At 39.4% G+C, this 26,102-nt stretch overlaps 1 protein-coding gene across 2 annotated transcripts; it reads right to left on the bottom strand.

Annotated features, from left to right (window-relative positions):
* Nucleotides 1–1,246: 1,246 nt before the first annotated feature.
* Nucleotides 1,247–26,102, bottom strand: LOC136692142 (gap junction gamma-1 protein-like). 2 transcript variants are annotated; one of them, XM_066665277.1, is made up of 5 exons: nucleotides 26,015–26,102; nucleotides 25,123–25,262; nucleotides 24,865–24,963; nucleotides 24,248–24,316; nucleotides 1,247–6,000 (listed from the first exon to the last, which is right to left on the bottom strand). In XM_066665277.1, exon 5 carries the CDS (start codon nucleotides 5,958–5,960, stop codon nucleotides 4,617–4,619), a length of 1,344 nt encoding a protein of 447 aa, XP_066521374.1. In that variant the 5' UTR covers nucleotides 5,961–6,000; nucleotides 24,248–24,316; nucleotides 24,865–24,963; nucleotides 25,123–25,262; nucleotides 26,015–26,102; the 3' UTR covers nucleotides 1,247–4,616. The 2 variants fall into 2 exon arrangements, with proteins under 2 accessions (XP_066521374.1, XP_066521375.1); XM_066665278.1 differs by lacking the exon at nucleotides 26,015–26,102 and adding an exon at nucleotides 25,455–25,588.

Genomic DNA, 26,102 nt, shown 5'->3' with positions numbered 1-26,102 from the left:
CATATAGGAACCTTCATGGTAAATAACACAAATATTAGTACTGTAAACTGACAGGTAAGGTGGAACTAAACATATGAATTAAAAAAATGTGAATAAGAAGCAAACGTCTGCCTCCTAAAATGACATTTAAGGTGGTAGGGGAAAATCTAAAGAAGATAAAGCCTCATCTAGTGAAATACTGGTGAAAATGGTGAGTCAAATACGAAGCTGGTAAATACAAGAAAACAGTAGCAGGTCATTAACATTTTGCCTTTCGCTAGTGTAGGTAGATGTTTTAGGGAAGTGATGTACACTTTTCTGCGTTAGCAGGTTGATTATGGTATTTTAGCTATAAAGGTCCACAGTTCTTGAACTCATCTTTGTGAAGGTTGTTTGCTCAACCTGGCAACCTGTGTGAGCTTCACACATGCGGAGGAGAGGGAGGGGCCAGAAAACTCTCTCCACTGTTTTGAATGTGGTGTGTAGTACCACTATAACCATCAAACTTGTTGTCAGTATTACAGATTGCTTAAAATATTTTGCATCGTTTACTGAAATTAACATCACTTTATTCTCAAATTTATTGTCAAATTATGACCACTCTATTATTATTATTCATTAATTTATTCATTATTTGTAACCCTTATCCAGTTCACGATCATGGTGGGTCCAGAGCTTACCTGGAATCATTGGGCACAAGGCGGGAATACACCCTGGAGTGGGCGCCAGTCCTTCACAGGGCAACACACACACACTCACACATTCACTCACTCCACACAGACAGTCACCCGGAGGAAACCCACACAGACACAGGGAGAACACACCACACTCCTCACAGACAGTCACCTGGAGGAAACCCACACAGACACAGAGAGAACACACCACACTCCTCACAGACAGTCACCCGGAGGAAACCCACACAGACACAGGGAGAACACACCACACTCCTCACAGACAGTCACCTGGAGGAAACCCACACAGACACAGGGAGAACACACCACACTCCTCACAGTCACCCGGAGGAAACCCACGCAGACACAGGGAGAACACACCACACTCCTCACAGACAGTCACCCGGAGCAGGACTCGAACCCACAACCTCCAGGTCCCTGTGTGACTGCGACACTAACCTGCTGCACCACTGTGCCGCCCCACTCTATTATTAATATTTATGAATGTATTTTGCTATACATTGTGATTTTACTGATAAAATATCACACCTTTATTTGGAAAATCCACTTTTGTTTATTTTTTTTATTTTAGCGTACACCCAAATCACTGTTGTGAAATCCAGCTTCATAATGCCACAGTGGAAAACAAAATTTGGCGTAACTAAAAAAAAAACATCAGCTGTATACAACTTTGCACCTGAAATTTGGGCCTAAAACAACAGATGGCTTAATTATGCACCAGTCACACAAGCTTCAAACCATATTTAACTGAACATTTGCAGCTGCAACCGAGAATTTGTTTTTATTCGGATGCTCCAATATAAACATTTTGGAACATTTTTTTGCTTCTATCTTCAACAGGTCATATCGCTGCAGTCCAATTAAAAACACGCATCTCCATTTCTGTTGATTCTTAGTTTACATTATTTGAACAAGGCCGCTGTCCTTTTCCTGTTAAGTAAGATGCATGTTTTTAACTGCACAGTGACGATACGTCCAAATGAGTTAACTTTACGATACGGGGCACTCCTTTCTAACACAAACCTTGAATAGAGCTCCCATATCTTGTTTAATGTCAAAGGCAAAATAAAGACAAATCAAAAGGGAGTTGTGTATGAGCCTAAATTCACACTGTTTATTGCCATAGTAGGCTAGAGGGGCATATCGGCACATTTACACTGGTCAGACGTGGCATTGCAACAGACCTCTTTCATTTTCAAAGCCACACTTGTGCAGTGTAGGTTGGGCGCAACTCATCTGTTTTTTTCCCGTATTCAAAATGGATGTGATTTCAATTGTATGATACAGGGAAGCTCCATATGCAGCCAGTTGAAGTGGGGCTATGTGATTAGGTCTGCAGCCGTGCAATAGCAGTGTAAAAAGTCCCCCAGCACTTTGAATGATTTCTGATTCCAAAATTTATTTTATTACTTGCTACTTGTTTTTGTGTACAGAGCTGCTGAATCGGACTCTTCTGGAACATTCAGAGGCGGAGCTTATATTGTTTTGAAATCCCTCACTGTGGAATAATGCTTATGTTCCCACAACTTTTATACAGAACTTGAATGTAAAACCCATGTGAATGCATCATAACTGCTGGCAAACAGACCTTGTAAAAGAACCCTCAGTAGACCCCAGATATCTTGTGTACGAACCATGCGCCACAGTGATTTAGCTGTTTATAATCTGCTGTATTATGTGACAGGTAGGAGTGCGTTCCTGTTTACTTCAACTGCATACGTCACTTAAAGAAAAGCTATACAGTACAAAGTGTTAAATGTCCAGTGGAGCTGGTGTTGCTAACCACTAGAGGGCGACAACAGTACAGAAAAATAAAACATTAAATTGGAACCACTAATAATTCTTAACAAAAAAATGACTTGCTGAATACAACTTACAACAGACAAATGTCTTTGCTTAAATACAAGACTTAAAAACATACATCTGACCAGCTTTTCTCTTCCCTGGTATAAAACAGGGAGTAGTGAAGACCTGCTGAAGACGCTTTTGGTAACACTCTGGTCACAGTGCTGTAAATGAAGTAAATAAAAAACACAAAAAACAAATCACAGTTAAGGTTGTACCCAGGGTGGCTGTCCTGTCCAAACGGAGGGGTTTCAAGGCACTTCTCTTAATTTTAGCACCAAACGTTTCTACAAGGAGAGTACATTTCTACCAAATTTGTCCTTTTGTCCTTCTCTTTTCGTCTTGATTGGTCTAAATGTCAGATTGTGGAGAAGCTATCTTCTGTTAAAGCCTCATTTCTCCCCATATGCAGTAGTGAAAATACAAAAATGCCTGCTCTACACAAGTTTTTTCATCTTCCTTTGGTAGCTGGTTTGTTCCACAGGAATAATAATCATCAAATAAAACAACTAATGCAACTTAAAATAGAAAAAACCAACCCAAAAAGCCATTGGCAGGCTTGTCTATGAACCCTGTGGATACAGATTTATTGCCACTGAATGACAGCAAACCCAGAGCTAGTGTGGAGTAACTGATTGTGCACGGAAAGCATAGCTTGTGGTTGGGAGGGTGATTGAGAGTATGTCTCGCATCCTCACGGTAAGGCTGGTTCTTCTTTCACACTTTTCACTTCAACAATGAACAGTGCAAAACATCTTAACCATGAATAAAATGAGGTTTTCAACTTTCTGTGATGGAACATCCAATGTTGTCCTCTTCAGTTTATATTTTTCTTCAAAGAGGGTTTATTGCCTGTTCGACAAGATGCTGATGGCTTGTTCCATTTAAAGTGATGGTTCAGCATGAGAGTAAGTACATTTTTACACAATTAATCTTACCCCAGATGTAATGGATGAAGAAATCCATATTTGACATCATCTCAGATACTTATTATAGCTTATTTGTTCACTGTAACTCTTGACCTATCTGTACAGAATGATAAAACCACATAAATAAATTTGAGACTGCTTAACCACTTGACACAGCTTCTGTGTCAATGCAGGACCTACACCGTAAGCAAAGCGTAGGTCCTGCATTGACAGTAGAACCCTACAGGCTGATTTATACTTCTGTGTTGGCTCATTTCTGTGGGCGTTTAAACTTGTGCATTGGTGTCTAAGTCACTCTGTAATTACACCACCAAACCACTAGAGAACTCCAGATATATTCCTCAACACTACGTAGTCAATGTAGTGGTGTAGTACTGTATTATAAATCTGTAAAGGGCACTATTTAGGGAGTAAGGAGCTAATTGTAACAGAGTGTAGTTTACATGCGGTGACAGAAAAGCAACAATACAATATCTGAGGATATCTCTTGCCATGAATTTGATGCTGTCTGCAGTGTGGAGTATGGACACAGTGTAGGGCTCGCATTAAGCCAGGACCCTACACTGTAGCCTGACGTGCACCGCCCCAGTGGCAAATTCATGGTGAGAGATTTCCTCTGACATAGGTTTGGACATCACCGAATGAATAAAAAGGTGGGAAAAGTGAAAAACACAGACTTCAGTAAAATAAAAATTGCAATAAGGAGCGGGAAAAGTGCCTGCTTTGTATTTGTTGCTTTCCCGGCACTCTATATAAACTACTATCTGTTCTACTTAGCACTCTACTCCCTAAATAGTGCACTTGACAGATTAAACTACTACTACTACTACTACTACTACACCACTACATTGTGTACTACATAGGGTTGAGGGATAGATCTGAGATTGAGCCCTAGTGGTGTGGCAGTGTAACTGCAGTGCAACACAAGTTTAAACAAGCACAATGGTGTAGGTTAATTGCGCAGGAACATGGAAGTTCCACGAACTGGAGGCATGCAATGGTAACCTGCAGGTTATAAGTCTGCCTTACTTATTTCGCTATGTTAGCCTTGTGGCTTCAGTGCAAATAAAGATGCAGATGGTTGCATTTGGGGTAAGGGGAGAATCGTGCATGTTTGATCTTTGGCTGAACTAGACCTTTACATTTTGAAGTGAATCTTGAATCATTAGTGCTATATCCACACTGATGGTTTCCCCTCGTCTGACTTGCTGCTGCTGCTTCTTTGGTCCCCTGCGCTCCCTCCTCGCTTGTTTCTCAAGCGGTCTCGCTGTTTGCGACTGCTTTGAGGCTTGCCTGGTTTGCAGCTCTGCTGCTGCTGAGTGTAGGCCAGTACAGCAGCCTCCAGACGTTCCTGGGCCAGCTGGATCTCCCTGTGTAGGGCACCACTGCTGGTACTCTGGAGGAAATTCTTCTCTGTGCTTCCGTACTGGCCCTGCAGCTCCTCTTCTTGGGCGATGTTGGCGCGGTTCTGCCGGCAGGCCATCTTTGCATTACTACTTAGCTCAGTAAATGGCATAGGCTTCATTAAGATGTTGTATCCTGGTGGAGCTGAAGGGGGCACTGAATTCCAGGAGAAAGGGTAACTCCCATATCCAGCACTGCCTCCTCCAGCCTCGCTGACAGGCTGCCCAGGTGGACCGGTAAGCAGCGTTAGCTGGCAGTCTTCTTCATCCTGGCATGAGCGCCTCCGAGAGAAAAGAAGGTCCAGCATGGTTCCCACTCCGAGGTGGAGCATCTCCCAAATGTTGAGCAATAGGCAAAGTACGGTGACTCCATACATGATGAGCAAGAAGATGGTCTTCTCTGTCGGCCTGGAAACAAAGCAGTCCACCATGTGTGGACAGGGCTTCACTGAACACTCATAGCGTGCTGGCATCGCAAAGCCGTAAAGAGCGTATTGACCAGCTAGGAAGCCCACTTCTAAAGCAGAACGGGCAAAAAGCTGAAGCACGTACACTCTCATCAAACCATCTCTTTGAATCCTCTGACGCCCGTCATGCCGTGTCTTAATGACAGTTCCTCTGGCATTTTGTCCTCCACGGCCCTGCGGGGAGCTGTCGCTTTGATTTTCAACATCGGCAGCTTCGTATATCATGGGATCTTCCTGCTGGTCCTCTTCCACTTCCTCTAAACCGCGGTGCTGCCGCCGGCCGAGGTACATTTTGCGGTTCTTGCGCTGAGTCCCAATGCCACTGTCCTTACTCTCCTCCAGTCGAGCGATCTTGTTGACGGCGTAGCCAAGGTACATGAGTGAAGGGGTAGCCACCAGTATAATCTGGAACACCCAGAAGCGAACATGGGATAGTGGCGCAAAAGTGTCATAGCAGACGTTCTCGCAGCCTGGCTGGCCAGTGTTGCACACGAACTTGCTCTGTTCATCGTAATAGATGGACTCTCCACCCACGGCAGTCAGAACGATACGGAAGACGATAAGTACGGTGAGCCAGATTTTACCCACGAAGGTGGAATGGTTGTGGATCTCCTCCAGCAGCCGAGTTAAGAAGCTCCAGCTCATGGTGACACCAGCCTGCCGTCCTCGCCCAACTCACTCTGCTCTGGAAAAAAAAAGAAGGGATGTGTTACCTTCGTATAAAGAACTGGCCACATCTGTTTGAGATGATCCACACCTAACTGACCACCACCTGCACCTGACAACATTCTCAAGGCTGAATAGAACCAGATCCCAGCATTAGCTTTCCAGCATCAAGTTTAAGGCTGGCCTTGCACAGTGAAACCTGACTGCAGTTTAATTGGAAAAGTAAATTTAACTACATTTCAATAAAGCCTCCTGCAATTTTTTTGAAACTCAGCAGCAACAGTTCCATCAGACTCATGTTCAGGAAATGTTCATGAATCAGTTCAAAAACCAAAAAAACTTGTGGTCACTTTGAACAACAATTTTGAACGGCCAGATTTGACCACATTAATGGGCAAGAAAATAATACATAAGTATGTTTGGTTGAAATCAAGCTCTTTCAAATGAAATAAGGTGGTAGTTTCTCATTGTTTCAGTTACTTAAGCCATGTCAACACACTCTTAAGAAAGCCAATCTTTAAGAGGTGTCTAATTTATTATAACCAGAAATGATTAAGATCTGTAGGAACTATTTAGTTTTGCCTAAGATTATTAATGTATCATAGCAAATATTACTAAAATATGCAAAATGATTGGTTAACAGGCTTTATAATTAACGTTAGGTCTGTCAAACACAAGCACACACACACTCACGCATGCAAATACATCCAACCCCAAATGTGGACAATCACAAGAATGTAAGTGAAGTCGGCGGTCTTGTCAGATAAAGAGAAAATTCCATGACAAATATGGGCATGTAATAAGTAGGAGGCAAAGACAAGCATTAATATCTGCTCCAAAGACATCAATCTGTGGGTGATTGGTGCTACTTCTATGTTTTTCTCTTCCGTTCTTAATTTACTCATTCTTCCAACTCTCCCACACACATGCTTCATATGCTTATACATTATATCTTTGCACATTTGTAGATACGCTTTATAATGTGTTGGAGATGCATATAATTATAATTATAAAGTTATAAAACACTTTATAATGTGTTTTACAAGAAGTAAAACATGACCCTTAGGAACAACAGCACATGAGCCTAAGGTCACTATGTCCGATGCCACACCTGGGCCAGAGGGTAAACCCACACAGTTTCTTACAGAAGTTCAAAATCTGCATTAATGAACATGTTTTTGAAATGAGGCTCTGATGGACGGCCATGTTCCTCATCTGTGAAAGCTTTCACCCTCCAGAACAAATTAATGACCACCTACAAAACATTTTATTAATCTCTAAAAACCAATTGGCCAGTACCTGCAAAGCAAAAAGTTAATTTACTGCAGGTGGAAAATAAATTTGACCTTGGCCAGCTTTGTGTTTGCTGCTTTGATGATGTGAATAAAGTTCTGCGTAACATGCTAATGCTTGAGTGCAAAACTGAACTGTCTAAGCACCAATAAAACTGCTATTTCATTCCCCCAGAATGAGGATTGACTGAAGAAATGGGGTAATTTCAGAAATTAGAGTAGGTTAAATGTAGCATTTTTGGGGGATTACGACCTTTACTGCAAGCTTTAATGTTATGGTGGAGTCAAGAAAAGCAGGCGTTCACAAGCTCACAGCTTGCCAGAGAAACTAGAGTTTTATGGGCCAAAAAATAAAGAAGTTTTTTAAAAAAAAAAGAAAAAGAAAAGAAAAACACATAAATCTGCATTTTTAAAAGCAGCAGGTCGTGGAATTCCATATTTTACTATTTGATGTTTGTTGAAAATGCAGCCAAAACATAATGTGAACCATACATATCAGTGTATGAACCCACAGAGCCACACACACACAATTTATTTTGTGGACCACCAAGAAATGCAATCTCTTTCCTACCTTGGCATTATATGAAAGAAGTAATTACATTTAAATAGGCAATGGAAATTAAATGTATAGCTAAACAGCAACAAAAGCCCTAGGATTAAAAAAATGACATCTTATTGTCAGAGAATTAAGTCCACCTATGTATATAGAGTAATAATCCAGGGTCCTGAGTTCAATCCCAACCTTGGGTCACGGTGGGGAATTTGGTGTGTTCTCCCTGTGTTTGTGTGTGCTTCCTCCAGGTGCTCGGGTTTCCTCCCACAGTCCAAACACACGTCGGTAGATGTGAATTACTGTCAGGTGTGAGTTACTGGGTGTGTGTGTGAAACTGTCCACAGGTGGTGTGTGGTGCTCTGTCCAGGGTGTGTCCTTGCCTTGAGCTCAATGATTCGGGGTCAGACCAGAACCCACCCCAGCCCTAATCTAGTTGAAGTGGTTACGGAAAATGAATGAATGAACAAGTGATGAATGAATTAACTAATGAATATCTTTCTATTTGGATTGCGGCTAAATTTTGTATAATAAAACCAAGTGGTCAAATAGACGTTCATTTATGTTACGTGTGTGTTTTACTTTTCCAGTTACCTTTTGAGAGGTGCGAGTTTTTTGTTCTGACACGGACAAAGATTAACATACAGCAAAGCTTAATAAATACCACACAGTCCACATCTGACCCCCTATTGCTAAGTAGATATCATCTGTACCAATGAAGCCATGTGAATGAATTAATGAATTAACTGGAAAATAACACACCACTGAAGTCTAATCCAATCCAGACTTGGCACCTATTTTATAACAAAACTTTCAGTCTATTATTTGGATAGTGAGTGAACACAGTGTTCTGTGCAACAGCACTGCTGTGTCTGATCCACTCGAACCAGTGCAACACACACTAACACACTGCCAGCATTTCAGGGTCACTGCAGTGCTGAGAATGATCCACCTCCCAAATAAAACCTGCTCTGTGTTGGGTCTGACTATTAAAGAACAGGGGTAAAAGGAGGGCACAAATATGCAGAGTAACAGATGGACAACAGTCTGTAATTGTGAAACTACCAAGTGCACATATATGGTTAGTGGAGTTGATCAAATGGACAATGAGCATAGAAACAAACAGGTAAATTTAGTGTTAATGTGGTGTAAGTGGTATAGAGATCTTAAAATATTGGATCATTACTCAGGATTGGCCAATATCCTGAGTTCAGGTATCAATAATCATTCCACAGCTTGGATTTGTGCATCCAATTAGCCAGTTCTAGCTATACTTCAGACTACTTCATGCATTCTCTGGCTTTCTCTCTCTCTCTCCACAAACACATTTTTCGACATTAAAAGTGGACTTTTCCAAGAATCACAGTTAGTGTTCAAGCTGTGTTCATCTCAGGTAAGTCTGGAAAGAATGTGACAGCTTGATTTGTGTGCGTGTCTTTGTGTGTGCAAGCAGGGGAGTATATGCATGTGTGTGTGTGTGTTAGACAGTGTGTTCGCATACGTTTTTCAGAGTGAAGAGTACGTATTGAAAGTAAAGGATCTGTACTGCTCTCAGATTTGGCTTATTCAGTGGAAAATTTTAATTTCTCTCTTTCTCAATCAGCAGAAAGACTGGATGACTCTAGAGAAGGTTAAGATGGATTGCCAGTAGACACGGTGATTTGGCAAAACCTGCATCAGATAAACAACTGCATTTGGAGGTTGGGGAGAAAAACAATATGAAAACTCTCTTTTCACAGACACTTTCATTGAGGTAGGGTTCTGAACTCCCAAATCCACCCCGCTTAAATCTCACAGAGTACAATTTTATGATATTTTGGAGACAGTTGACACAATTTCCAATATAAATCATGCTGTTTAAAAATTTAAATATTACATGTGAGGGAATGAATCAGAATTACAGTCAAAATACGTAAATGTTAAGTGTTACAATTTAATGTAGATGAACTGAGCTACAGCAAACTGAACATAGTGTATTTCTGCCATAAAATATAGTTAGAAATTGGATTGTTCAAAAGTTTATAGAGCCTCATTTTAATGATTGAATACAATGCCTGTTAAGCACCCACTTCGGTCTCTGACATACAACTGAGATTACGCTTTGTAGACAACTGAGATTTGGTCTAACATTTCTACATACAACACGCTACGTTAGTGCAGAAACCGTTATTATATGCCCTACACTGTGCACTACATATTGCTGAGGGTGACATTTGAGATCCAGCCGATCTCTCTGCACAAAGCAGGTTGTTTACTGCCCTCCCAACCAATGGGTTGTTTACTGCTCTCCTGAGCAAAACGTGATGACAAAACATAAGCATATTAATGTGTGCACGTGTGCCGTTTCAGGGATAGATTCGTTCACATTGATTATGACATTACAGCCACCCTAAAACAGGTCTAACACTGTCCATGGTTGGCCTTATAATGAAGCTGCATTTGCTTAGGCACCAACGGGTTAACTCTTGTTCCTACAACTGACCAGGCTGATATCTCTTCCCTCACTTTATCCACTCTTCCATTGGCTTTTGCCCATTCTGTCCATCAGCTATCAATCACTGTCTGCCTTCTACTTTCAGAGTGAGCTTTACAACAGCTTGTCAGTCTAATGCCAGTTTGTGTAAGTAATGATCTCGATTAAGATAATTAAACTCTGATTGAGGTACTAAAGCATGCGCGTGCGAACACACACACACAAATGTACATACAAGCACACGTCTTAAATAAAAACGCTGCGACAGCACCGACACACTACATAATTCACCTTCCATAACAAAATGCTGATACGACCCCTTCATATTTAAAATAAGAAAATAAAGCAGCACAAATGCTAAGGCACGTACATTCTCTCTAAATGAAGATGTAACCGCGGTGTGGTCCAGAACGCTCTGGCAGAGTGAGCTGACTGCTGGCAGCTAGAAGAGCTGAACATGTGTTTCTGGGAGCAGTCAAGATAAAACACACACAAACTCATGAACAGGGCCAGGTCCAGGTCCAGGTCCACAGGAATCTCTGAAAAATGCAGATAAACCCTCACCTCACCACCACCACGCACTCACACAATCACATCGAATGCTTGAGTCTGTGAGGAAATTCAATTAGCCAAAATTGCTTCAAATTTTTATCCCTTTTACGAAGTTCTCATACCAGTCACGCTCTACTAAGCAAAAACAACGGGGGCCTAAATCTCGTTATCCAGCACTTATTTCCCAAGACACAATCTGATTGGTTGATCTTCCCATGCCTTTTTCATTTTTTTTGGTAAACATATATATATTTTTCCTCAAAAAAAAAACGTTTTAAACTTACAGAGAATTATTCATACGACGAAAAAAGAAAAAATGTGGCCAAGTGTGTAACTGACGTTATCTTTCACTGTCACGCCTTCGTCCTGTCATGTCTGTTGTCCCCGGCCATATGCTTTTAGCACATGGCTATGTTTTGTTTATGTCCTTGTCTCCGCCCTCGTCCCGCCTTTGTTCCGCCTCCTCGTCCGTGTCATGTGTTAACCCGTCCTCGTTATCTGTCCAGGTGTTTCTCATTTGTGTCTGTATTTAAGCCGTCTTGTGTCACGTCCTGTTTGTCGTACATTTCTCATTTCTCCCATGTCTAGTCGGTCGTGTTTTCTTGTCTGTCCGTCTGTCTCCACAGCCTCTCCCCGTCTCTTTTCCTTTGTTGTTGTTTTCGCTTTTTGTCCGTCTGTCACGCTTACCCTGTCTGGTTACCCGTGTTTAATTTAGCCTGCTTTGCTCCGTTTGTTTTCGTTCTGTTTAAGTCTCGTTGTGTTGTTATAAGCCTTTATTAAATATACTGTGTTTTAGCGAGTGCGTCCGCCTCCCTCAATCCGCCCCTCGTTCCTGACATTCACACCAAATATGAATTTTGAACTTCGCCAGCAACCAATTCTCACGGACCAATCATCTTTGTCTAGGGTGTTGCAACGGCAAAAAATAGCCAAGCAGCTTATTATATGTGTCTCAAGGCCTCATTGTAGAAAAGTGCTTATTGTAAAGGTTCAGCTCCCTTCCCCTGAAAACAGATGTAAACAATATCTTTGCACTTTTAGCAAAAAGAGATACTTATCAACTGAAGAGGACATTTTTCTGATTCGTCTGATTTTTGACGCTGCAATAAAAAGCTGAAGCAAATAGTGAAATTCCAAAAATATTGCCTGTGTATAGATCTGTATAGATTTAATGCGACAAAATTGTTTCCGAACTTTTGATTTTGTTTTGCCATGTTCGACTGGTATCAGCTTTAATTTGATCATTCTTGATCTTTCTCTTTATGCTGCCTGCAGCTAACAGCTTTGAAAACAAAGAGTGAAAACATATCTTTTCTGAAACATATTTGGCCTCTAGTTTGTTTGGTCAGATTGTAAAAATTGATTTAATTATTCAGGTTCTTGTATATTAAATTAAGACAAAAGTGTTGAATTGTAATCATTTGACCCTAACACTGACCAATGCTTCATCATAAATGTAGAGCTCATAAATGAAATTTCAGAGGTTAACGCCCATAGGGATTTTTTTAAAAGTGACATTATTTGCCAAATAGTGACCCTACATCCATCTACACTGCTGAACCTCAGATCTTGCTGGATATTGACCTTACTTTGTCAATTAACCATTGATAAAATGTCTTGTTAGACCTTATTATCTGAGTTCTCTGACACTTTCCGTATTAGACAAAAAATGTAATTGTTGCCCTTTCTTTCTCTTTGTGTTAAAAAATAATCATTAATGACTTTTAAAGTGTTTGCACCCTAATTATTAATCATGTAGTAAACAGATTTTTAAATCATCGAGTAGTCTCATTTTAAAGAGGTACCATTTATTCATTCGTTCCCAAATTAATAACAGTATAAAATATTAGAAAGTTATATATTTGAACACTCATGTGGTTGGAAATGAAAGGAATTTATAGATAAATCCTTTGGGAAATGGAAATGCAATCTCTTTTGCAGTAGACTGAATGTTGTGCGTTTGTTTGGTGTAAGCTACAGGCGCTGAGGAGCTGTGATAATTACAGGCCTCTGGCAAAGCTAAATGCTATAATAAATGTCTGTAAACACATTTAAGGAGCTCTAATGTGTTCTGATGCGGTTCCTCAACCCTCTTACTACTGTAATAACTTGTTACTTTGGCTTTGCAAGCTGTTTTAGCAGAAGAACCAAAACAGGTTTTAATGAGTCTGAATACACTAATAAATGTCTTGGATTTAAACATATGATTTTCTGCATTTCTATTTCATTTTCCTCTGAGATTTACCTAACATTCATATGGTTTTTGTGCCCAACCTATTACAACATTAGCTACTCTCTACATGCGTTCATAATTTTTCTTTTAACCATGGTCTGTATGCTTTGTTGATGAATGAGCTCTGAAGCAGTGCTGACAGAATAATTCAGGCTTTTGTCTTTGAGAGACATTTAAACACGATTCTGTTGGATTTTAATGAACCAGACTTAGCTGGGTTTACATGATGTCAGGTTTGTCAAAGAACTAATCAGTTGTAGCAACATCTCCGCTCTCCTCAACTATATAATAAGAATGGGCATTTCAGTCAAATGTTCAGCACATTATTCAGTTAATTATCAGCTAATAAAACTATCCACACTAACCGTGATAAGCACCAAAAGCCAAAAAACCAAGAATAGGACCAATTATCTTCCTCCAATGATCACAGAGTTGAAAGCACACAAAGTGAGTGGGCTTGTTCTTAAATATAGAGCTGCTCGTTTCTGCTAAGGTAAGTAGGTGAAGTGAGCGGGTGATTCGGTGTGAAGAGACGCCTCGGGCTGGTGTCTGTGACTGTGCAGTGCTTTTCATCAAAACACTTCCATTAGAAACAGCACAGAGTGTGACTTCACCACACTGCTGCCACACCTGGTTTAAGAGGTGAGGAAAAGATCTGGTCCCTCGGGGGGCCTCAAATATTCATTAGCAATACATTAATGTGGATTCTACCAACCAATTATTGTGGGTTCCTTAATTCTATAAAAATGAGATAAAATGAGTTTGAGGTCAGTTTGAACTTGGACTGGGGCTCAAATACAGAATTATCATTGGTGCTCTTTCACTTCGAAACACATCCCGTGTGCAACAGCTTTAAGTCTCTGTTCATCTTTTAAACAGAGTAAAACAAACACAACAAGTGCTGAGAAATTGGAGCACTGATTAAATATAGACAATATAAGAACAGAGAAAAAACAGAACCAAGCATAAATGATTATAGTGTGATTATAGTTGTGATTTGGCTGATTGATCATTCTCAGTGCTGCAGGACACTGTGTTTTGCTGGTACAAGTGGATTAGACACAGTAGTGCTGCTGGAGTTTTTAACCCCCTCAGTGTCACTACTGGACTGGGATTATTAACCCTTAGTGTGTGAACTTTAATAATTGATGTGAATTACAATGTTTAAAATAGCTTCCAGTGGAGTTTGGAAAAAGGTGTGTACATGAGTGTTGGAGATGAAGGGACGGAAAATATTCTCACCTACAAAAGGGGGTACTGTAGAAAATAATTGGTAAAAACTGGAATGAAATATGACCCATAAAATATGTACAGCAACAGTGGAACTACTGTCTCTGACTTTGCATCTACAAAGAGCACCAATGAGGTAAGTGTGTCTGTGTGGACAGTGAGTGGACTGTAGCAGCACTGCTGTGTCTGATCCACTTGTACCAGAGCAACACATGCTAACACACCACCACCACATCCATGTCACTGCATGTACCTGCTTTGTGGTGGTCCCGACCATAGAAGAACAAGGAGAAAGTGGGCTATCAGGCATGCAAACAAAAGAAGGACTACAGTATGTAATTGTAGAACTACGCAATGCTAATAAATGGTCAGTGGAGCTGAAAACATGAACAAAGAGTGTTAAGACATCATCGTATATGTCCATGCGTTTCCATATAAGCTCTGTACCGACTAAGACTAAGGCTAAACTGATTTGAACTGCATCAATCTCATCAAACACAATAAGCCTTTTAAGAAAAGTCTGTTACTAGAATAATACAAAGGTCTCCTGAGCACCAGACATTTTTCCAGTTTAAATCTGAAGGTAAAGTTTGGTGGAAAGAATAAAGATCTGGGGTTTTCTATCAGGATTTGGGCCATTACGTCTGTTTTAGTCATTCTACAGCATCAGGGTTTCCTGATTTTCTGTGGTTAGGCAGGGTGGTATTATTGTTGGGTGGGGGGGTGGGGGTCATGATTGACTGGTTCTTGTTTGTGACTTGAGGTTGGGGGAGACTCATTGAAAGAATCGGTTTCATGAATCGAGTGCAAATTCAAATCAATGATTCAAAACATTACAAGCATGGGCCGCACATGCTCTGACCTCGTGTACACATAGCCGGGGAAACTCAGAGACGACACACAGCACGCCTTAAACACTTGATTATACTTCAGAACGCATGACTGTGGCTGAAAACTGAGGAATAACACATTAAACAAGTCACAGAACATACTTTGGAACTTTGAAGGATCTCTTATTGAGTGTTTTCTATAATTAATTGATTAATCATGGATCATTGGACATAGCAAAAAGCCACGCACAAACACAATGGAAGCCTTGATAAGAAACTGAATGAATTGCACGAAATGAATTGTGGGTTGTTGGAGGGGAGTGGACGACATTGTCCTAACAACAGAGCACTGCAGGAAACCCAGAGCATTCATAATTAATCATTCATAACAAATATGTCATCAATATCAGTTTGAAACATTACTCAAATCTAAACTTCCCTGGTTATTTTTTGTTTAAATGTATTATCTGCTAAAGTAAAGTTGAATCTTGCAATGTTGAGCATAAAAATATTGAGTTGTGAGGGTAGAGATTTCTGTCTATAATAGCTAATATTTTATGCCATGCCATTCACGTTTTATGATGAATACCAATTAACTGTGTGGTTTTTCTTTCCTCTGTAAATCTGAATGACTCTGACTGTCTGTGAGCTTTAATAGGCAGCCTCATTAGCAATCTACAACACACACACACAGGCACATACACAAGCTGCACCATCTGCCAGGGTTGTGTAACCAGCCTCTCCTGTGTCGAGGCCGCAGACGGGTTACTGTGGGGGAACCCCAAAGGGGTGCACGAGACGGCAAAACAACACAGACCGCCGTCACAAAACTACTACAAGAACCAAATCACCACTGCAGTGTTTTAGGTTTAGAGGACATGGCTGACTTTTGAAGCCTAACTTTATTTTGGTAGACAAAAATGTCTGGTCGAATATACGGCATGCTATAACAGCATCTTTTTCATTTTCCCCCAACCCTACAACCTCACCTTATACAAAATAAACATGGTTTCAACATGATATCTTCTGTATACTCAACTTCAAAACCAGAAACAGAGAAAGGTTGTTGAAAATGTCCAGATCACCCCACTGACCGAGTACATCAAGCTGCCACTTACCAGTCTGACATGGTTGGCCCATTTGTGTAAAAACAGATTTTTTTTTTATCTCAATGCCCAGTGTAGGAGCAGTTCTAGTCCATTAATTTGTATTTACCACCTAAATTAAAACAATCTACATTAAAGTGCAGATGGGAGCTAACAGAATCCCAATAGTTGTTGCAGCCTTCATGTGTAACATATCAGATGCTCTCTTTTCATATGTGTGAAGCATCTGTGGCTGAGGCTACCAGCAATCCCCTGACAATAGGGTCAACTCTCAGTTAAGAACCAAAGATAATCGTTTTAAAAAGAGAAATAGTGATTAACCACTTCTCAAGCTTTCCATATCAGTACAGATAGGAAACAGCAGTGTTTTGGTGTCTGTAATGTTATTGTATTCACATTAATGGAACTGTAGATGTTAAGCACATTTCTGTTCATAGAAGTAAAGAGAAATTAGGCAAAAAAAATATTTTAGAGTTGAATGACATCGATTTTCACAAGACTAATCTCTCTTATGAACTCAATTTTCCTCATCTTGCTTTTTTTGCTTGCTTTCTTCTGTTCTTAATCACGTTGACTTTTTTTGTTTTTTGCTAAGAGTTTAAAACCTCTTCCTGTCTGCATTGCCCTGTTTTTCTCCTTTCTCATTGCCGGATGTTTGTGAGGTCCAGACCAGCAGCCTCCACCGCTCACTGCGCCAGTAAAAACGCCATTAGTGTTTGAGACTTAGCACCAGCAGAGAAGGGCATGTGTGCCCCATTTGGGTTTTTGTGAAAGGGGGTGATTCACGTTAACACCAACAGGGCACTTCCGTACACTTCTGTTTGATCTCACAAGGATGTGTTCTTCAATAGGTTTAGGCTTGTGCAAAAGGGCATTATTGGATATTTGCTCAGCTTTGCTTCTAGGGTGTTTGAATCACAACGGAGTTAAGACTAAAATGTTTCATTGGTGAGTGATATGACCAAATATTCTCAACAAACATAAATAAACAGTGGATAAATTCAAAAACACCAATTCTGGTATCAGAATGGCAAAATACCAATTTTAAATTGGTATAAATTAGTTTAATTTTCACTAACACTGACAGGAAGCTCAGGCATTCATTGTATGATTTAAACAACCAAAGATAATCATATCAGCATACGCATAAAGAGCAACTTCAGTAAAGAAAAGACCTCAGGAAAGGTATTAAATCAATTCACAATAAATCCCTGGGTTTTTATAAAAAGTAAAAACACATTTAATACGGCTATTGGTGGAGTTCCCTTAAAAGCTGAGGTAAACATTATCAGGGGACAGACTGCCAATACTTTCAAGTTAATTTCTCTATATTCCAATAATTCAAATGAGCCATTTGCTAATGCTAACTACGGAAGGACGTGGACCTGAGTGAATTTAATTACAGAGAAATCTGGATCCAGAATCACACTGGGCAGTAGAAAAAACGTAACACATATATTGCTGTGGTCAATTAAAACGTACTTACAGAGCTCATGACTAAAGGAAATTCTGAGAAAGCAACTCTTGACAGCAATTTGCCACATATTATTATTGGACCCCAATACGGCAAAGCATGGCAAATCAACAATATTCAAGTGGCTTTTAATATCAACTAGATATCGTTTATTTACCCAATTTTAATTTATTTAAGTTTAATTTATTTAAAATGTTCCATTTTCCCTATTGACTTTTTCATTTTGCTGCTGTATGGGTGAGAGGTTTATTTGTGCTTGAAAATGTGACCGACACCATCCACATGTTTAGTTTCAAGTACAGCACATGTACATCAACTCAAATTTACACACAGATTTACAAATCCAATGAAAACTCAGATTCAAACATAAACTAGGATTGACCTTTTCCTCAATGTTTGAACATACTTATACTTTTATGTAGAGATGTGTCAATTGATTGGCTGTGACCAAAAAAGGCCGGATTTTAGTATGATCGGCCATAACCCGTGATCGGCTGGTCAGTGTCTCCCAACCGATTTGTGCCGGTCGCATTTACACAAGTGCACAATGCAAGGGCAGCAGCAGGGCAAACACAGCAACTCACATTCACTGTTTAAGCAACATAACAAATAATTTTTCTATCGTACTACCTTGTGCACTTGTTTTCATTTAAAAATGTTAAAACATTGCTCTTTATTTTTTTGTTGTGTTGAGATGTAAAAAAAATTTTAACAAAAAGGTTTTTGTATGTTAATCGTATGTCATTAATAATTCTTAGAAAAAGACAATCGGAATCGGCCAAAACAATTCCAATCGGTGCACCTCTACTTTTATGTTACAAATTCCACACAAGCAGAAAGTTTCACGCCAACAGTCAAATGGCATAGTATTCCATATTCTAATAAACAGTAGGGCTGCAACAACTAAACGATTAAATCAATTAAAATCGATTGTTAAAATAGTTGGCAACTAATTTAATAATCGATTAGGTGGGTCTAAGTTATTACACTTAGGTACAGTTGCTACACGTGACGAACTCTGGAAGAAGGGTTTGAAAAATGGCGGTCACAGCAGAGGATAATGTTAGCACAAGCAGAGAGAAAAATGTACGACCCAAGTCATCAAAAGTATGGGAACACTTTCAAGGAACAGTGTTAGGTGCAAAATGTGCACAGCTGATCTCGCATGGCACAGCAGCACAACATCACTGCATGAGCATCTGAAAATGAAGCCTGTTGGAGTTATGTGTGAAAGAGATTAAGTATAGTAAGTTAATTCTACTTTTTCTCTCACTCAATGTTACTAGAGCCTGCTAGAGTAGTTAAACAACATTTGTTTTCTTAGTACATTGATATTACACTCGTGTTTAGCGAACAAGCCTTAGCATGTCCCTGAGTTTTCTCTTCCACCTTAAATGTGTCAGCTCGACCAGTTCCAAAACAAACCGTAGTTTTAGTCAAGCTAACGTTAGCGACAAGTTCTATTTTTTCTCTCACTCAATGTCACTAGAGCCTGCTAGAGTAGTTAAACAAGATGTCTCATTTTTAGTAAATTTATATCACTCTTGTATTTAGCGAGTTTTCCGTTCCACCTTAAAAATGGCGGCAGTTACATTCAGTTAAAAAATCCAAACATTTTTAAAAATAATATATTTAAAGCCTTTTTCAAGGTCTTTTCTGACTGGCATTGTGTGTTAGTGTTTGAGTATCACAGCCAAGTGTATATTACATTATAAGTGTATATTACATTACATACACTGTGTTAAATATTGATAAAATAAAATTAATGTAACGGTTGGGTTAATTCTTCATGTAAGCGCTAATTTTAATAATGGTAGGTTGTGTGTTCCTTATACAATTACAACATTAGTTCTCTAAAATCTTAAATATCTTAACAATATCTGATCATATGTGTTAGATGAATTTCCCTTTTATTCTCAGCACATGGCAGCATCACCCAATATCCATTTATGTAATTTCAATGTGCCTGCATTGTTGTCTGCATTTTAGATCAGTAGTTATTAACTTAAAAAAGATGTATGTTCATATCTACACTTTCTCTCTCACCTCAGATAAAAACAGCCCAGCATTGCTGACTATGTTTTGAAGATCTACACACCACAGCAAGCAGCTGTTCTCACTGAAGGTATCCTGAATATGCTAGTAACAGACAGGAAACCAAATTTGGCTTGTCTTCCTTTTTATCCGATTAATAATCGATTAATCGAAAAAATAATCAACAGATTAATCGATTATCAAAATAATCATTAGTTGCAGCCCTACTAAACAGCAAAGTTTTCTAAGTGCTATATGTAATTTGTGTTAAATCTGAGGGATAGAAAAATATTTCTGTCTAAAATGTGAGAACGAAAATGGCCAAAAAATAAAGACAAGGAATCCTGGACAATGCATAAATGTAGCTTAGCTCTTGAAGAGAACAAAAGATCAACAGACAAGTCGCAGTTGCCACTGTCTGTTCTGAAGTAGCTTCAAGTAGCTAATAATTTGCTCCTTTAAGCAGAGACCAGCATCTATAACTGCCTGCAGGATCAACATTCAGGCATGGAGAAGAGAGCGAAGGAGAAAGAAGGACATTTGAAACCGAATGATACACTGTAATACTGCAGTGATGACACATGAGTCATTAGTTCATGTTCTGCTCAATGATGGCTTTGACTCGAGTGTGAATGACATTTTTACAGTGAGCTTGATTGTCCAAGGACATTCCCCATCAGTCATTCGGCAAAACCAACATCAGAAGGATCTCTTCTTCAGAAAATTTTATTTCTCCTTCATATGTCACTGAAACAGACAAACAATGTGGAAAGTGGTTCCAGCTCAGACCACATTTTTGTACAAGAGTATAGGAGGAGATATTGTATTATTAAGAGTTACTGCCATGTGTAGGTTAGTTTTACAATCAAAACAAATCTGGAGATTATACGAAAAGCACATTCGATCCTGTCAATATGGAATAAAATGTAAATATAATCATATAAAATCAATAGCAAGGTCCTGTGTTCCTTGGTGGGTTTTTTGTTTGTTTGTTTGGATTGTATACTTTTGTTGTTTTCAGACCTTTTTGTACTATTTTGGGACAATTTAAATATGACCATTTTGTAGTTAATACTCTATGAATATAAAATGTCTCTAAAGCACAGTAGCCCGCTCCTTTCCGTCAGTTTCAAACACACACTTGAATGCGTGCTTTAAACTAGAAGCAACATGTGTCACTACTGTTTTTAATCAACTAAGACCCATGAATAGAGCACATGGATGAAATGTATTTCCTACATGTTTTTGGTGCCATGTTGCTCATGGTAAACATCAGAAAATGAACACTGCACAAAAGGCTAAATCTTCAGAATTGAATCGTTAACAACAAATACTGGGGAAAAAAAGAAGAAATTGAAAGAAACCGGGGAACAGTAAATTTGATCACTCCACCTGCGTGTCAAAAACCAGCATGGCAATGACAACAGCATTTGTCTACTATACTTAACTGGAATTCTTACATTGCTTTTTTCAGCAATCTTAGTTATCAGCGCCTGAGAGCCAGTGAAATATTCTGGTATGATGCCTGAAAGACATAAGAATTCGCTGACTGGTTCCACATTTACAATACTCCGCAAATGTCACAATGGTGACACTACAACTACCTAATCATACAAACAGATGGAAACAGATCTGTGGGAAAAGACACCAAAGACCCGACGCCCGTTATCCATGATGATGCATTTCACTTGTAATAATGCCATTGTAGAGTTGATTTGTAACTTTATATATTTATTTATTTATTTATTTATGTTTGTTCAAAAAGACGTTTTCGTTTTTAAGAATTACGTTTTTTTAAATATATTCCAGTGAAGTCTGGAACCATAAGGTGTGTGTATGTTGGAGTTCAGTGGGGCTCGCATAAAAAGTTTGGGGACCACTGCTCTAGTTTATTCACAGAACCACATATGACAACGTAACATACCACAATGTTACATGTCATGGGGCTCCCAAGTGGCCCACGCTTGTACGCTTATTCTTAGTGCTGGTGACATTGTGTGTGTGATGGGGGAATTCAGTAAACCAACTGAATTTCAGATGACTAACGTGGAATTTCAGATGACTAACGTGGAATTTCAGATGACTAACGATTGAGCAAAAAATGCTGCAAAAAGAAAGGTATAAAAATACATAAATATTAATCGAAACAGGGCGGCACGGTGGCGCAGCAGGTAGTGTCGCAGTCACACAGCTCCAGGGACCTGGAGGTTGTGGGTTCGATTCCCGCTCCGGGTGACTGTCTGTGAGGAGTTGGTGTGTTCTCCCCATGTCCACATGGGTTTCCTCCGGGTGCTCCGGTTTCCTCCCACAGTCCAAAAACATACGTTGGTAGATGGATTGGCGACTCAAAAAAGTATCCGTAGGTGTGAGTGTGTGAGTGAATGTGTGTGTGTGTGTGTGTGTCTATGTCTGTCCAGGGTGTATTCCCGCCTTGCGCCCAATGATTCCAGGTAGGCTCTAGAGCCACCGCGACCCTGAATTGGATAAGCGGTTACAGATAATGAATGAATGAATAATCGAAACAGATTCCATGTTCTATTCTGGACAGTGCTCAAACAATAAAACCAGCAATCAAATGTAAAGCTCCACTTCTCCTCGAGACCCTCACCTCTTAGAAGATTCCTTGAGCGGCACGAGAGATAAACGGGAGAAGCTGTGTTCATGTGAACCCTACATTCACACTATGAAAATGATAATACTGAGTTATTCATTCATTTGTTCACCTTCTGTAACCACCATGCTGATCAGATTCGTGGTGAGTCCCGAAACTTTTACGTCATCCCGTACACTGTTTTTATCATCCCTAAGAAGACAGAAGGGCATTAATCTGGAGCCATGTTGAAGACGCTGCAGCTGAGCTCCAGGTTCATGAAGTAAACAAGGCTCGGATTGAGGAGCTGGTGGGCAGCTGAGGGTCAGACTGCTGCTGGACGCAACTACAGTGATAAAGAACCCCTCTGTCCTGCTGCCTGCTGCCTTCGCAGACAACAGAATGGCAGGATGTATGGGGAAAGTAAGGGAAGAGATGGGGAGCACACAGACGAATGGGGGGAGGGTGCTGGTGGAAGAGTAATGGGATCCAGATATTGCTGAACTATGAAAATAGACATTATCAAATACCTACCCACATAGTCCAACACCACATAAAAACATACACTTTCAACTGGTCAATTAACAAAGGACATTTAATGTATCTGTTTAAATGTAGTCTAAGTTTATTTTTTCTACTCTAGAGTGGGTAGTTAATATTAGCCACCAAGCCCTTATCAGATGCATTAAATGATCAGATGCATTAAATGATTAAGTGAGCAACAATAAATAAAAAAACTAGAAAAATATAATGTTGCTAGCCATGTCATAACATTCCAATCCAGGGTATTTTTAGGTAAGAGGCATATTATGAAAATGGCTTTTAAAAAATGATCTTCGGACACCTATTTTGACATGACCAATATTTAATGAGAATATTTTGGAAAGCCTATATACTGCCGCGTCTCTGCAGGAGAGGTAGGAGACACAGCCATACCACTACAGTGTGCTCTTCATTACCCTCAAAAAGGCATAATGAAGAAGAAGAAGAAGAAGAAGAAGAAGAAAGGAGAAATTGGCTTGCTCTAGCACTGAGAATTGAGGGACCATACTCACTAACATACATCACATGAGAAAGGTGGCCTTCTACTACTCTAACAGAATGCTTAGTTGAAGTGCTTTCATAATAATCCAACATTACAGCAGAATATATATGTAACCGTCAATAACAACCTTAAACCTAGTCCCTAACTTTGACTGGGGAGGAGTGATGTAAATGAGCTAGTTTCCCCAATCCTGATAGGCAGAGGCCCCCTGGTCCTGGCGACCACCACATTATTTTAGTAAATGAAGTCCTATATAAGCATTGTCAGATATATACAAGAAAAATACCCCAGTGAAGAAGTTACAGACTGTTAATAAACTGTAAAAACAGTTATTGGCCAGAGAGCTACTTTAATCAGAAGGGTCTACAAGGGACCTGTAAATTGAACAGCCACAGACTGGTGTTTGCTATGATCTGTAACTGTAACAGATGGATTTAAAAGATTTTTTATGCCCAATAATTATAATTAATGATTTATTGCCCAGATGATGTGCTTGATAAATAGGTTTAGAAATCAATTATGGAAATGACAGTCTACATCAGTTCTCTTGGGACCAGAGAGATAACAGCCATACACTGTATGTGCCTTTCATTTCTCAGCAGACGGAAGCAATGATACTGTTTATATTTTCATACTCGGAATGCGATGACTGTATGTGTGGGTGAATGTTTGTGTGTTTGTATGTCTAGGGATGACTGTAGCATTACTGTTTACATAGCCTTTTAACAGAACTATCAAAAAAGAGCTTAAAGATGGAGAGAAATGGAAAAGAGAAGGCTACAGAGGAATGCTGGACATGTGCGAATGTCAGACATTTCCAAAGAGGGTGTAGGGGAAAAAAAAATTGGCAACTGTACCTTTGGAGGAGTTACGTCTCTCTCTCTCTCTCTCTCTATAAATCAGCCTGTCACTTGGAAGAAGGGAACCTTGAACACAACCAGAAAAGGGTCATTTTTAACACTTCCAAACATGGTCTTAAGTTTTGCTTGGTCTTGAAAAAACATCATAGTCCTGTAAAAGGGATAAATACAAATAATCCAAGGAAATATAACATTTATATATTTTTGTTTGTTTGTTTTGAGTGTATTTGTGTGAGTGCAGATGGATTTATTGTCGTGCCTAATATTATATGCAAAGTATTGAGACCTACAATATATTGTGACGTGATTCAACACAAAAATAGCACTTATTTACTCTGCAGCACCACCAACAAATTTAGACATGACTTTTGAGATTAAATGTGGAATGGTGATGATTCAAAATGTTGAATTCACTGGATGTAGCCTAAAGGCGGTTGAACAGTTTTTCTCCACCCTTATACAATTTTACCCGTCACCTTCAGATGATATTCATATTCATTTCAATCCAAATTCGATTTCTTTGGGTTATAACGGATTATTACTTATATTAATAAGTTTAAAAGTAGCATAAAGTCGGTAAATTTAACATTTCCCAAGTGTTTAAGTTAACTTACCCTTTCCACAGTTCTCCTCATGTTGGGGACCAGACTGCTGCCTAACGGTACTTTTCGGGGGAAAGCTTTCCACTGTTCTTCCACATCTTGTTCATTTGACTTAAAAACACATAATAAGAAACGACCTTTAGCTCAAATTTCAAATAAACCCCGATTTTAAAGCGCTAAACTGGCTTCGGACTGTGAAGAAAACAGAAAATCTGCCTGGTTGTTTTCAGAGTCCGTGTATGTAAATAATAAGTAAATAACGTCCCCAACCATGCTGTTTATCTTTCGTATGTGAGTAAATCTTCGTTCTCCATCGACGAGAAGTCTCCATCGAGCCGTTTCCCACAAAAGTCCGAAGTTAAACAGACGCCCCTCGCGGTTTGTATCAGTAACCGTTAACGGTACAGAAACTGTGGGAAAACACAAGAACAAAAATCTCTAAAAAGCAGCGAAAACGACGAATAAGTCTCTGTCCTGGGATCGAGTCGCCTCCTGTCCGTGTTTGAGTCGAGCAGAGAGAGAATAACCGCTGCAGTGCGTGTGTTAATGCTAATGAACATGCTAATGTCACTTAAACTGACATCTCACTTTCATTGACTCACTGTAAAAGCCCATTCGTCTCTGTCTCCTGGCGAATAAAGTCGCCTGAGGATTTGGTGTGACCTAAAAAAGTCTTCCAAATATTAATGTAGTATGACTATTTGGGTCTTTTTTATAAAATTTGTAAGAAAGTAAGTCATTTAAGATACTTGGTCTTTATAAGCCCACAAAAAAGTCACAAGATATGTAAATAATCAGACATGTTCTTATCATTTTCACTTGTATTTCATAATGAAATACAAGTAATAAATATGTGATTTTAACTTACATGGGAAACTAAGTCATATTATGAGCTGAGCTATGAGATATGAGACATAACGTTGTATTTCAAACGTATGACTTTGTATGCCATAATTGAGATACTCTCTCTCTTTATATATGTATGTCTGTAAACAAAATCACTGAGTGAAGTGATATCCATTTATTTATACCAAATTTAAAAAAAAAAAACATTGAATACAATTCTCTTTTAAGTACACCAACAAAGCTATAACATTGTTTAAGTACAAGATGGATCCCACTCCACATTGACCTTGTTGACAGAATACTAAGGTATACTTACAGTCTGTAGAACTGGCCATCCATAGTATGAGAATGAGGTGCTTCGCAGTTGCATTCACAATTGCACTTTTGCCATCCACAGCCATCTG

The sequence above is a fragment of the Hoplias malabaricus genome, chromosome 3, assembly GCF_029633855.1.
Source record: "Hoplias malabaricus isolate fHopMal1 chromosome 3, fHopMal1.hap1, whole genome shotgun sequence".
NCBI classification, from domain to species: domain Eukaryota; kingdom Metazoa; phylum Chordata; class Actinopteri; order Characiformes; family Erythrinidae; genus Hoplias; species Hoplias malabaricus.
Note: the sequence above shows the minus strand (reverse complement) of the source record. Positions and strands in the feature narration are given on the sequence as shown.

Bases quoted from the DNA above. Each gene is read 5' to 3' on its own strand.
- LOC136692142 (XM_066665277.1), bottom strand. From the start codon at position 5,960: ATGAGCTGGAGCTTCTTAACTCGGCTGCTGGAGGAGATCCACAACCAT.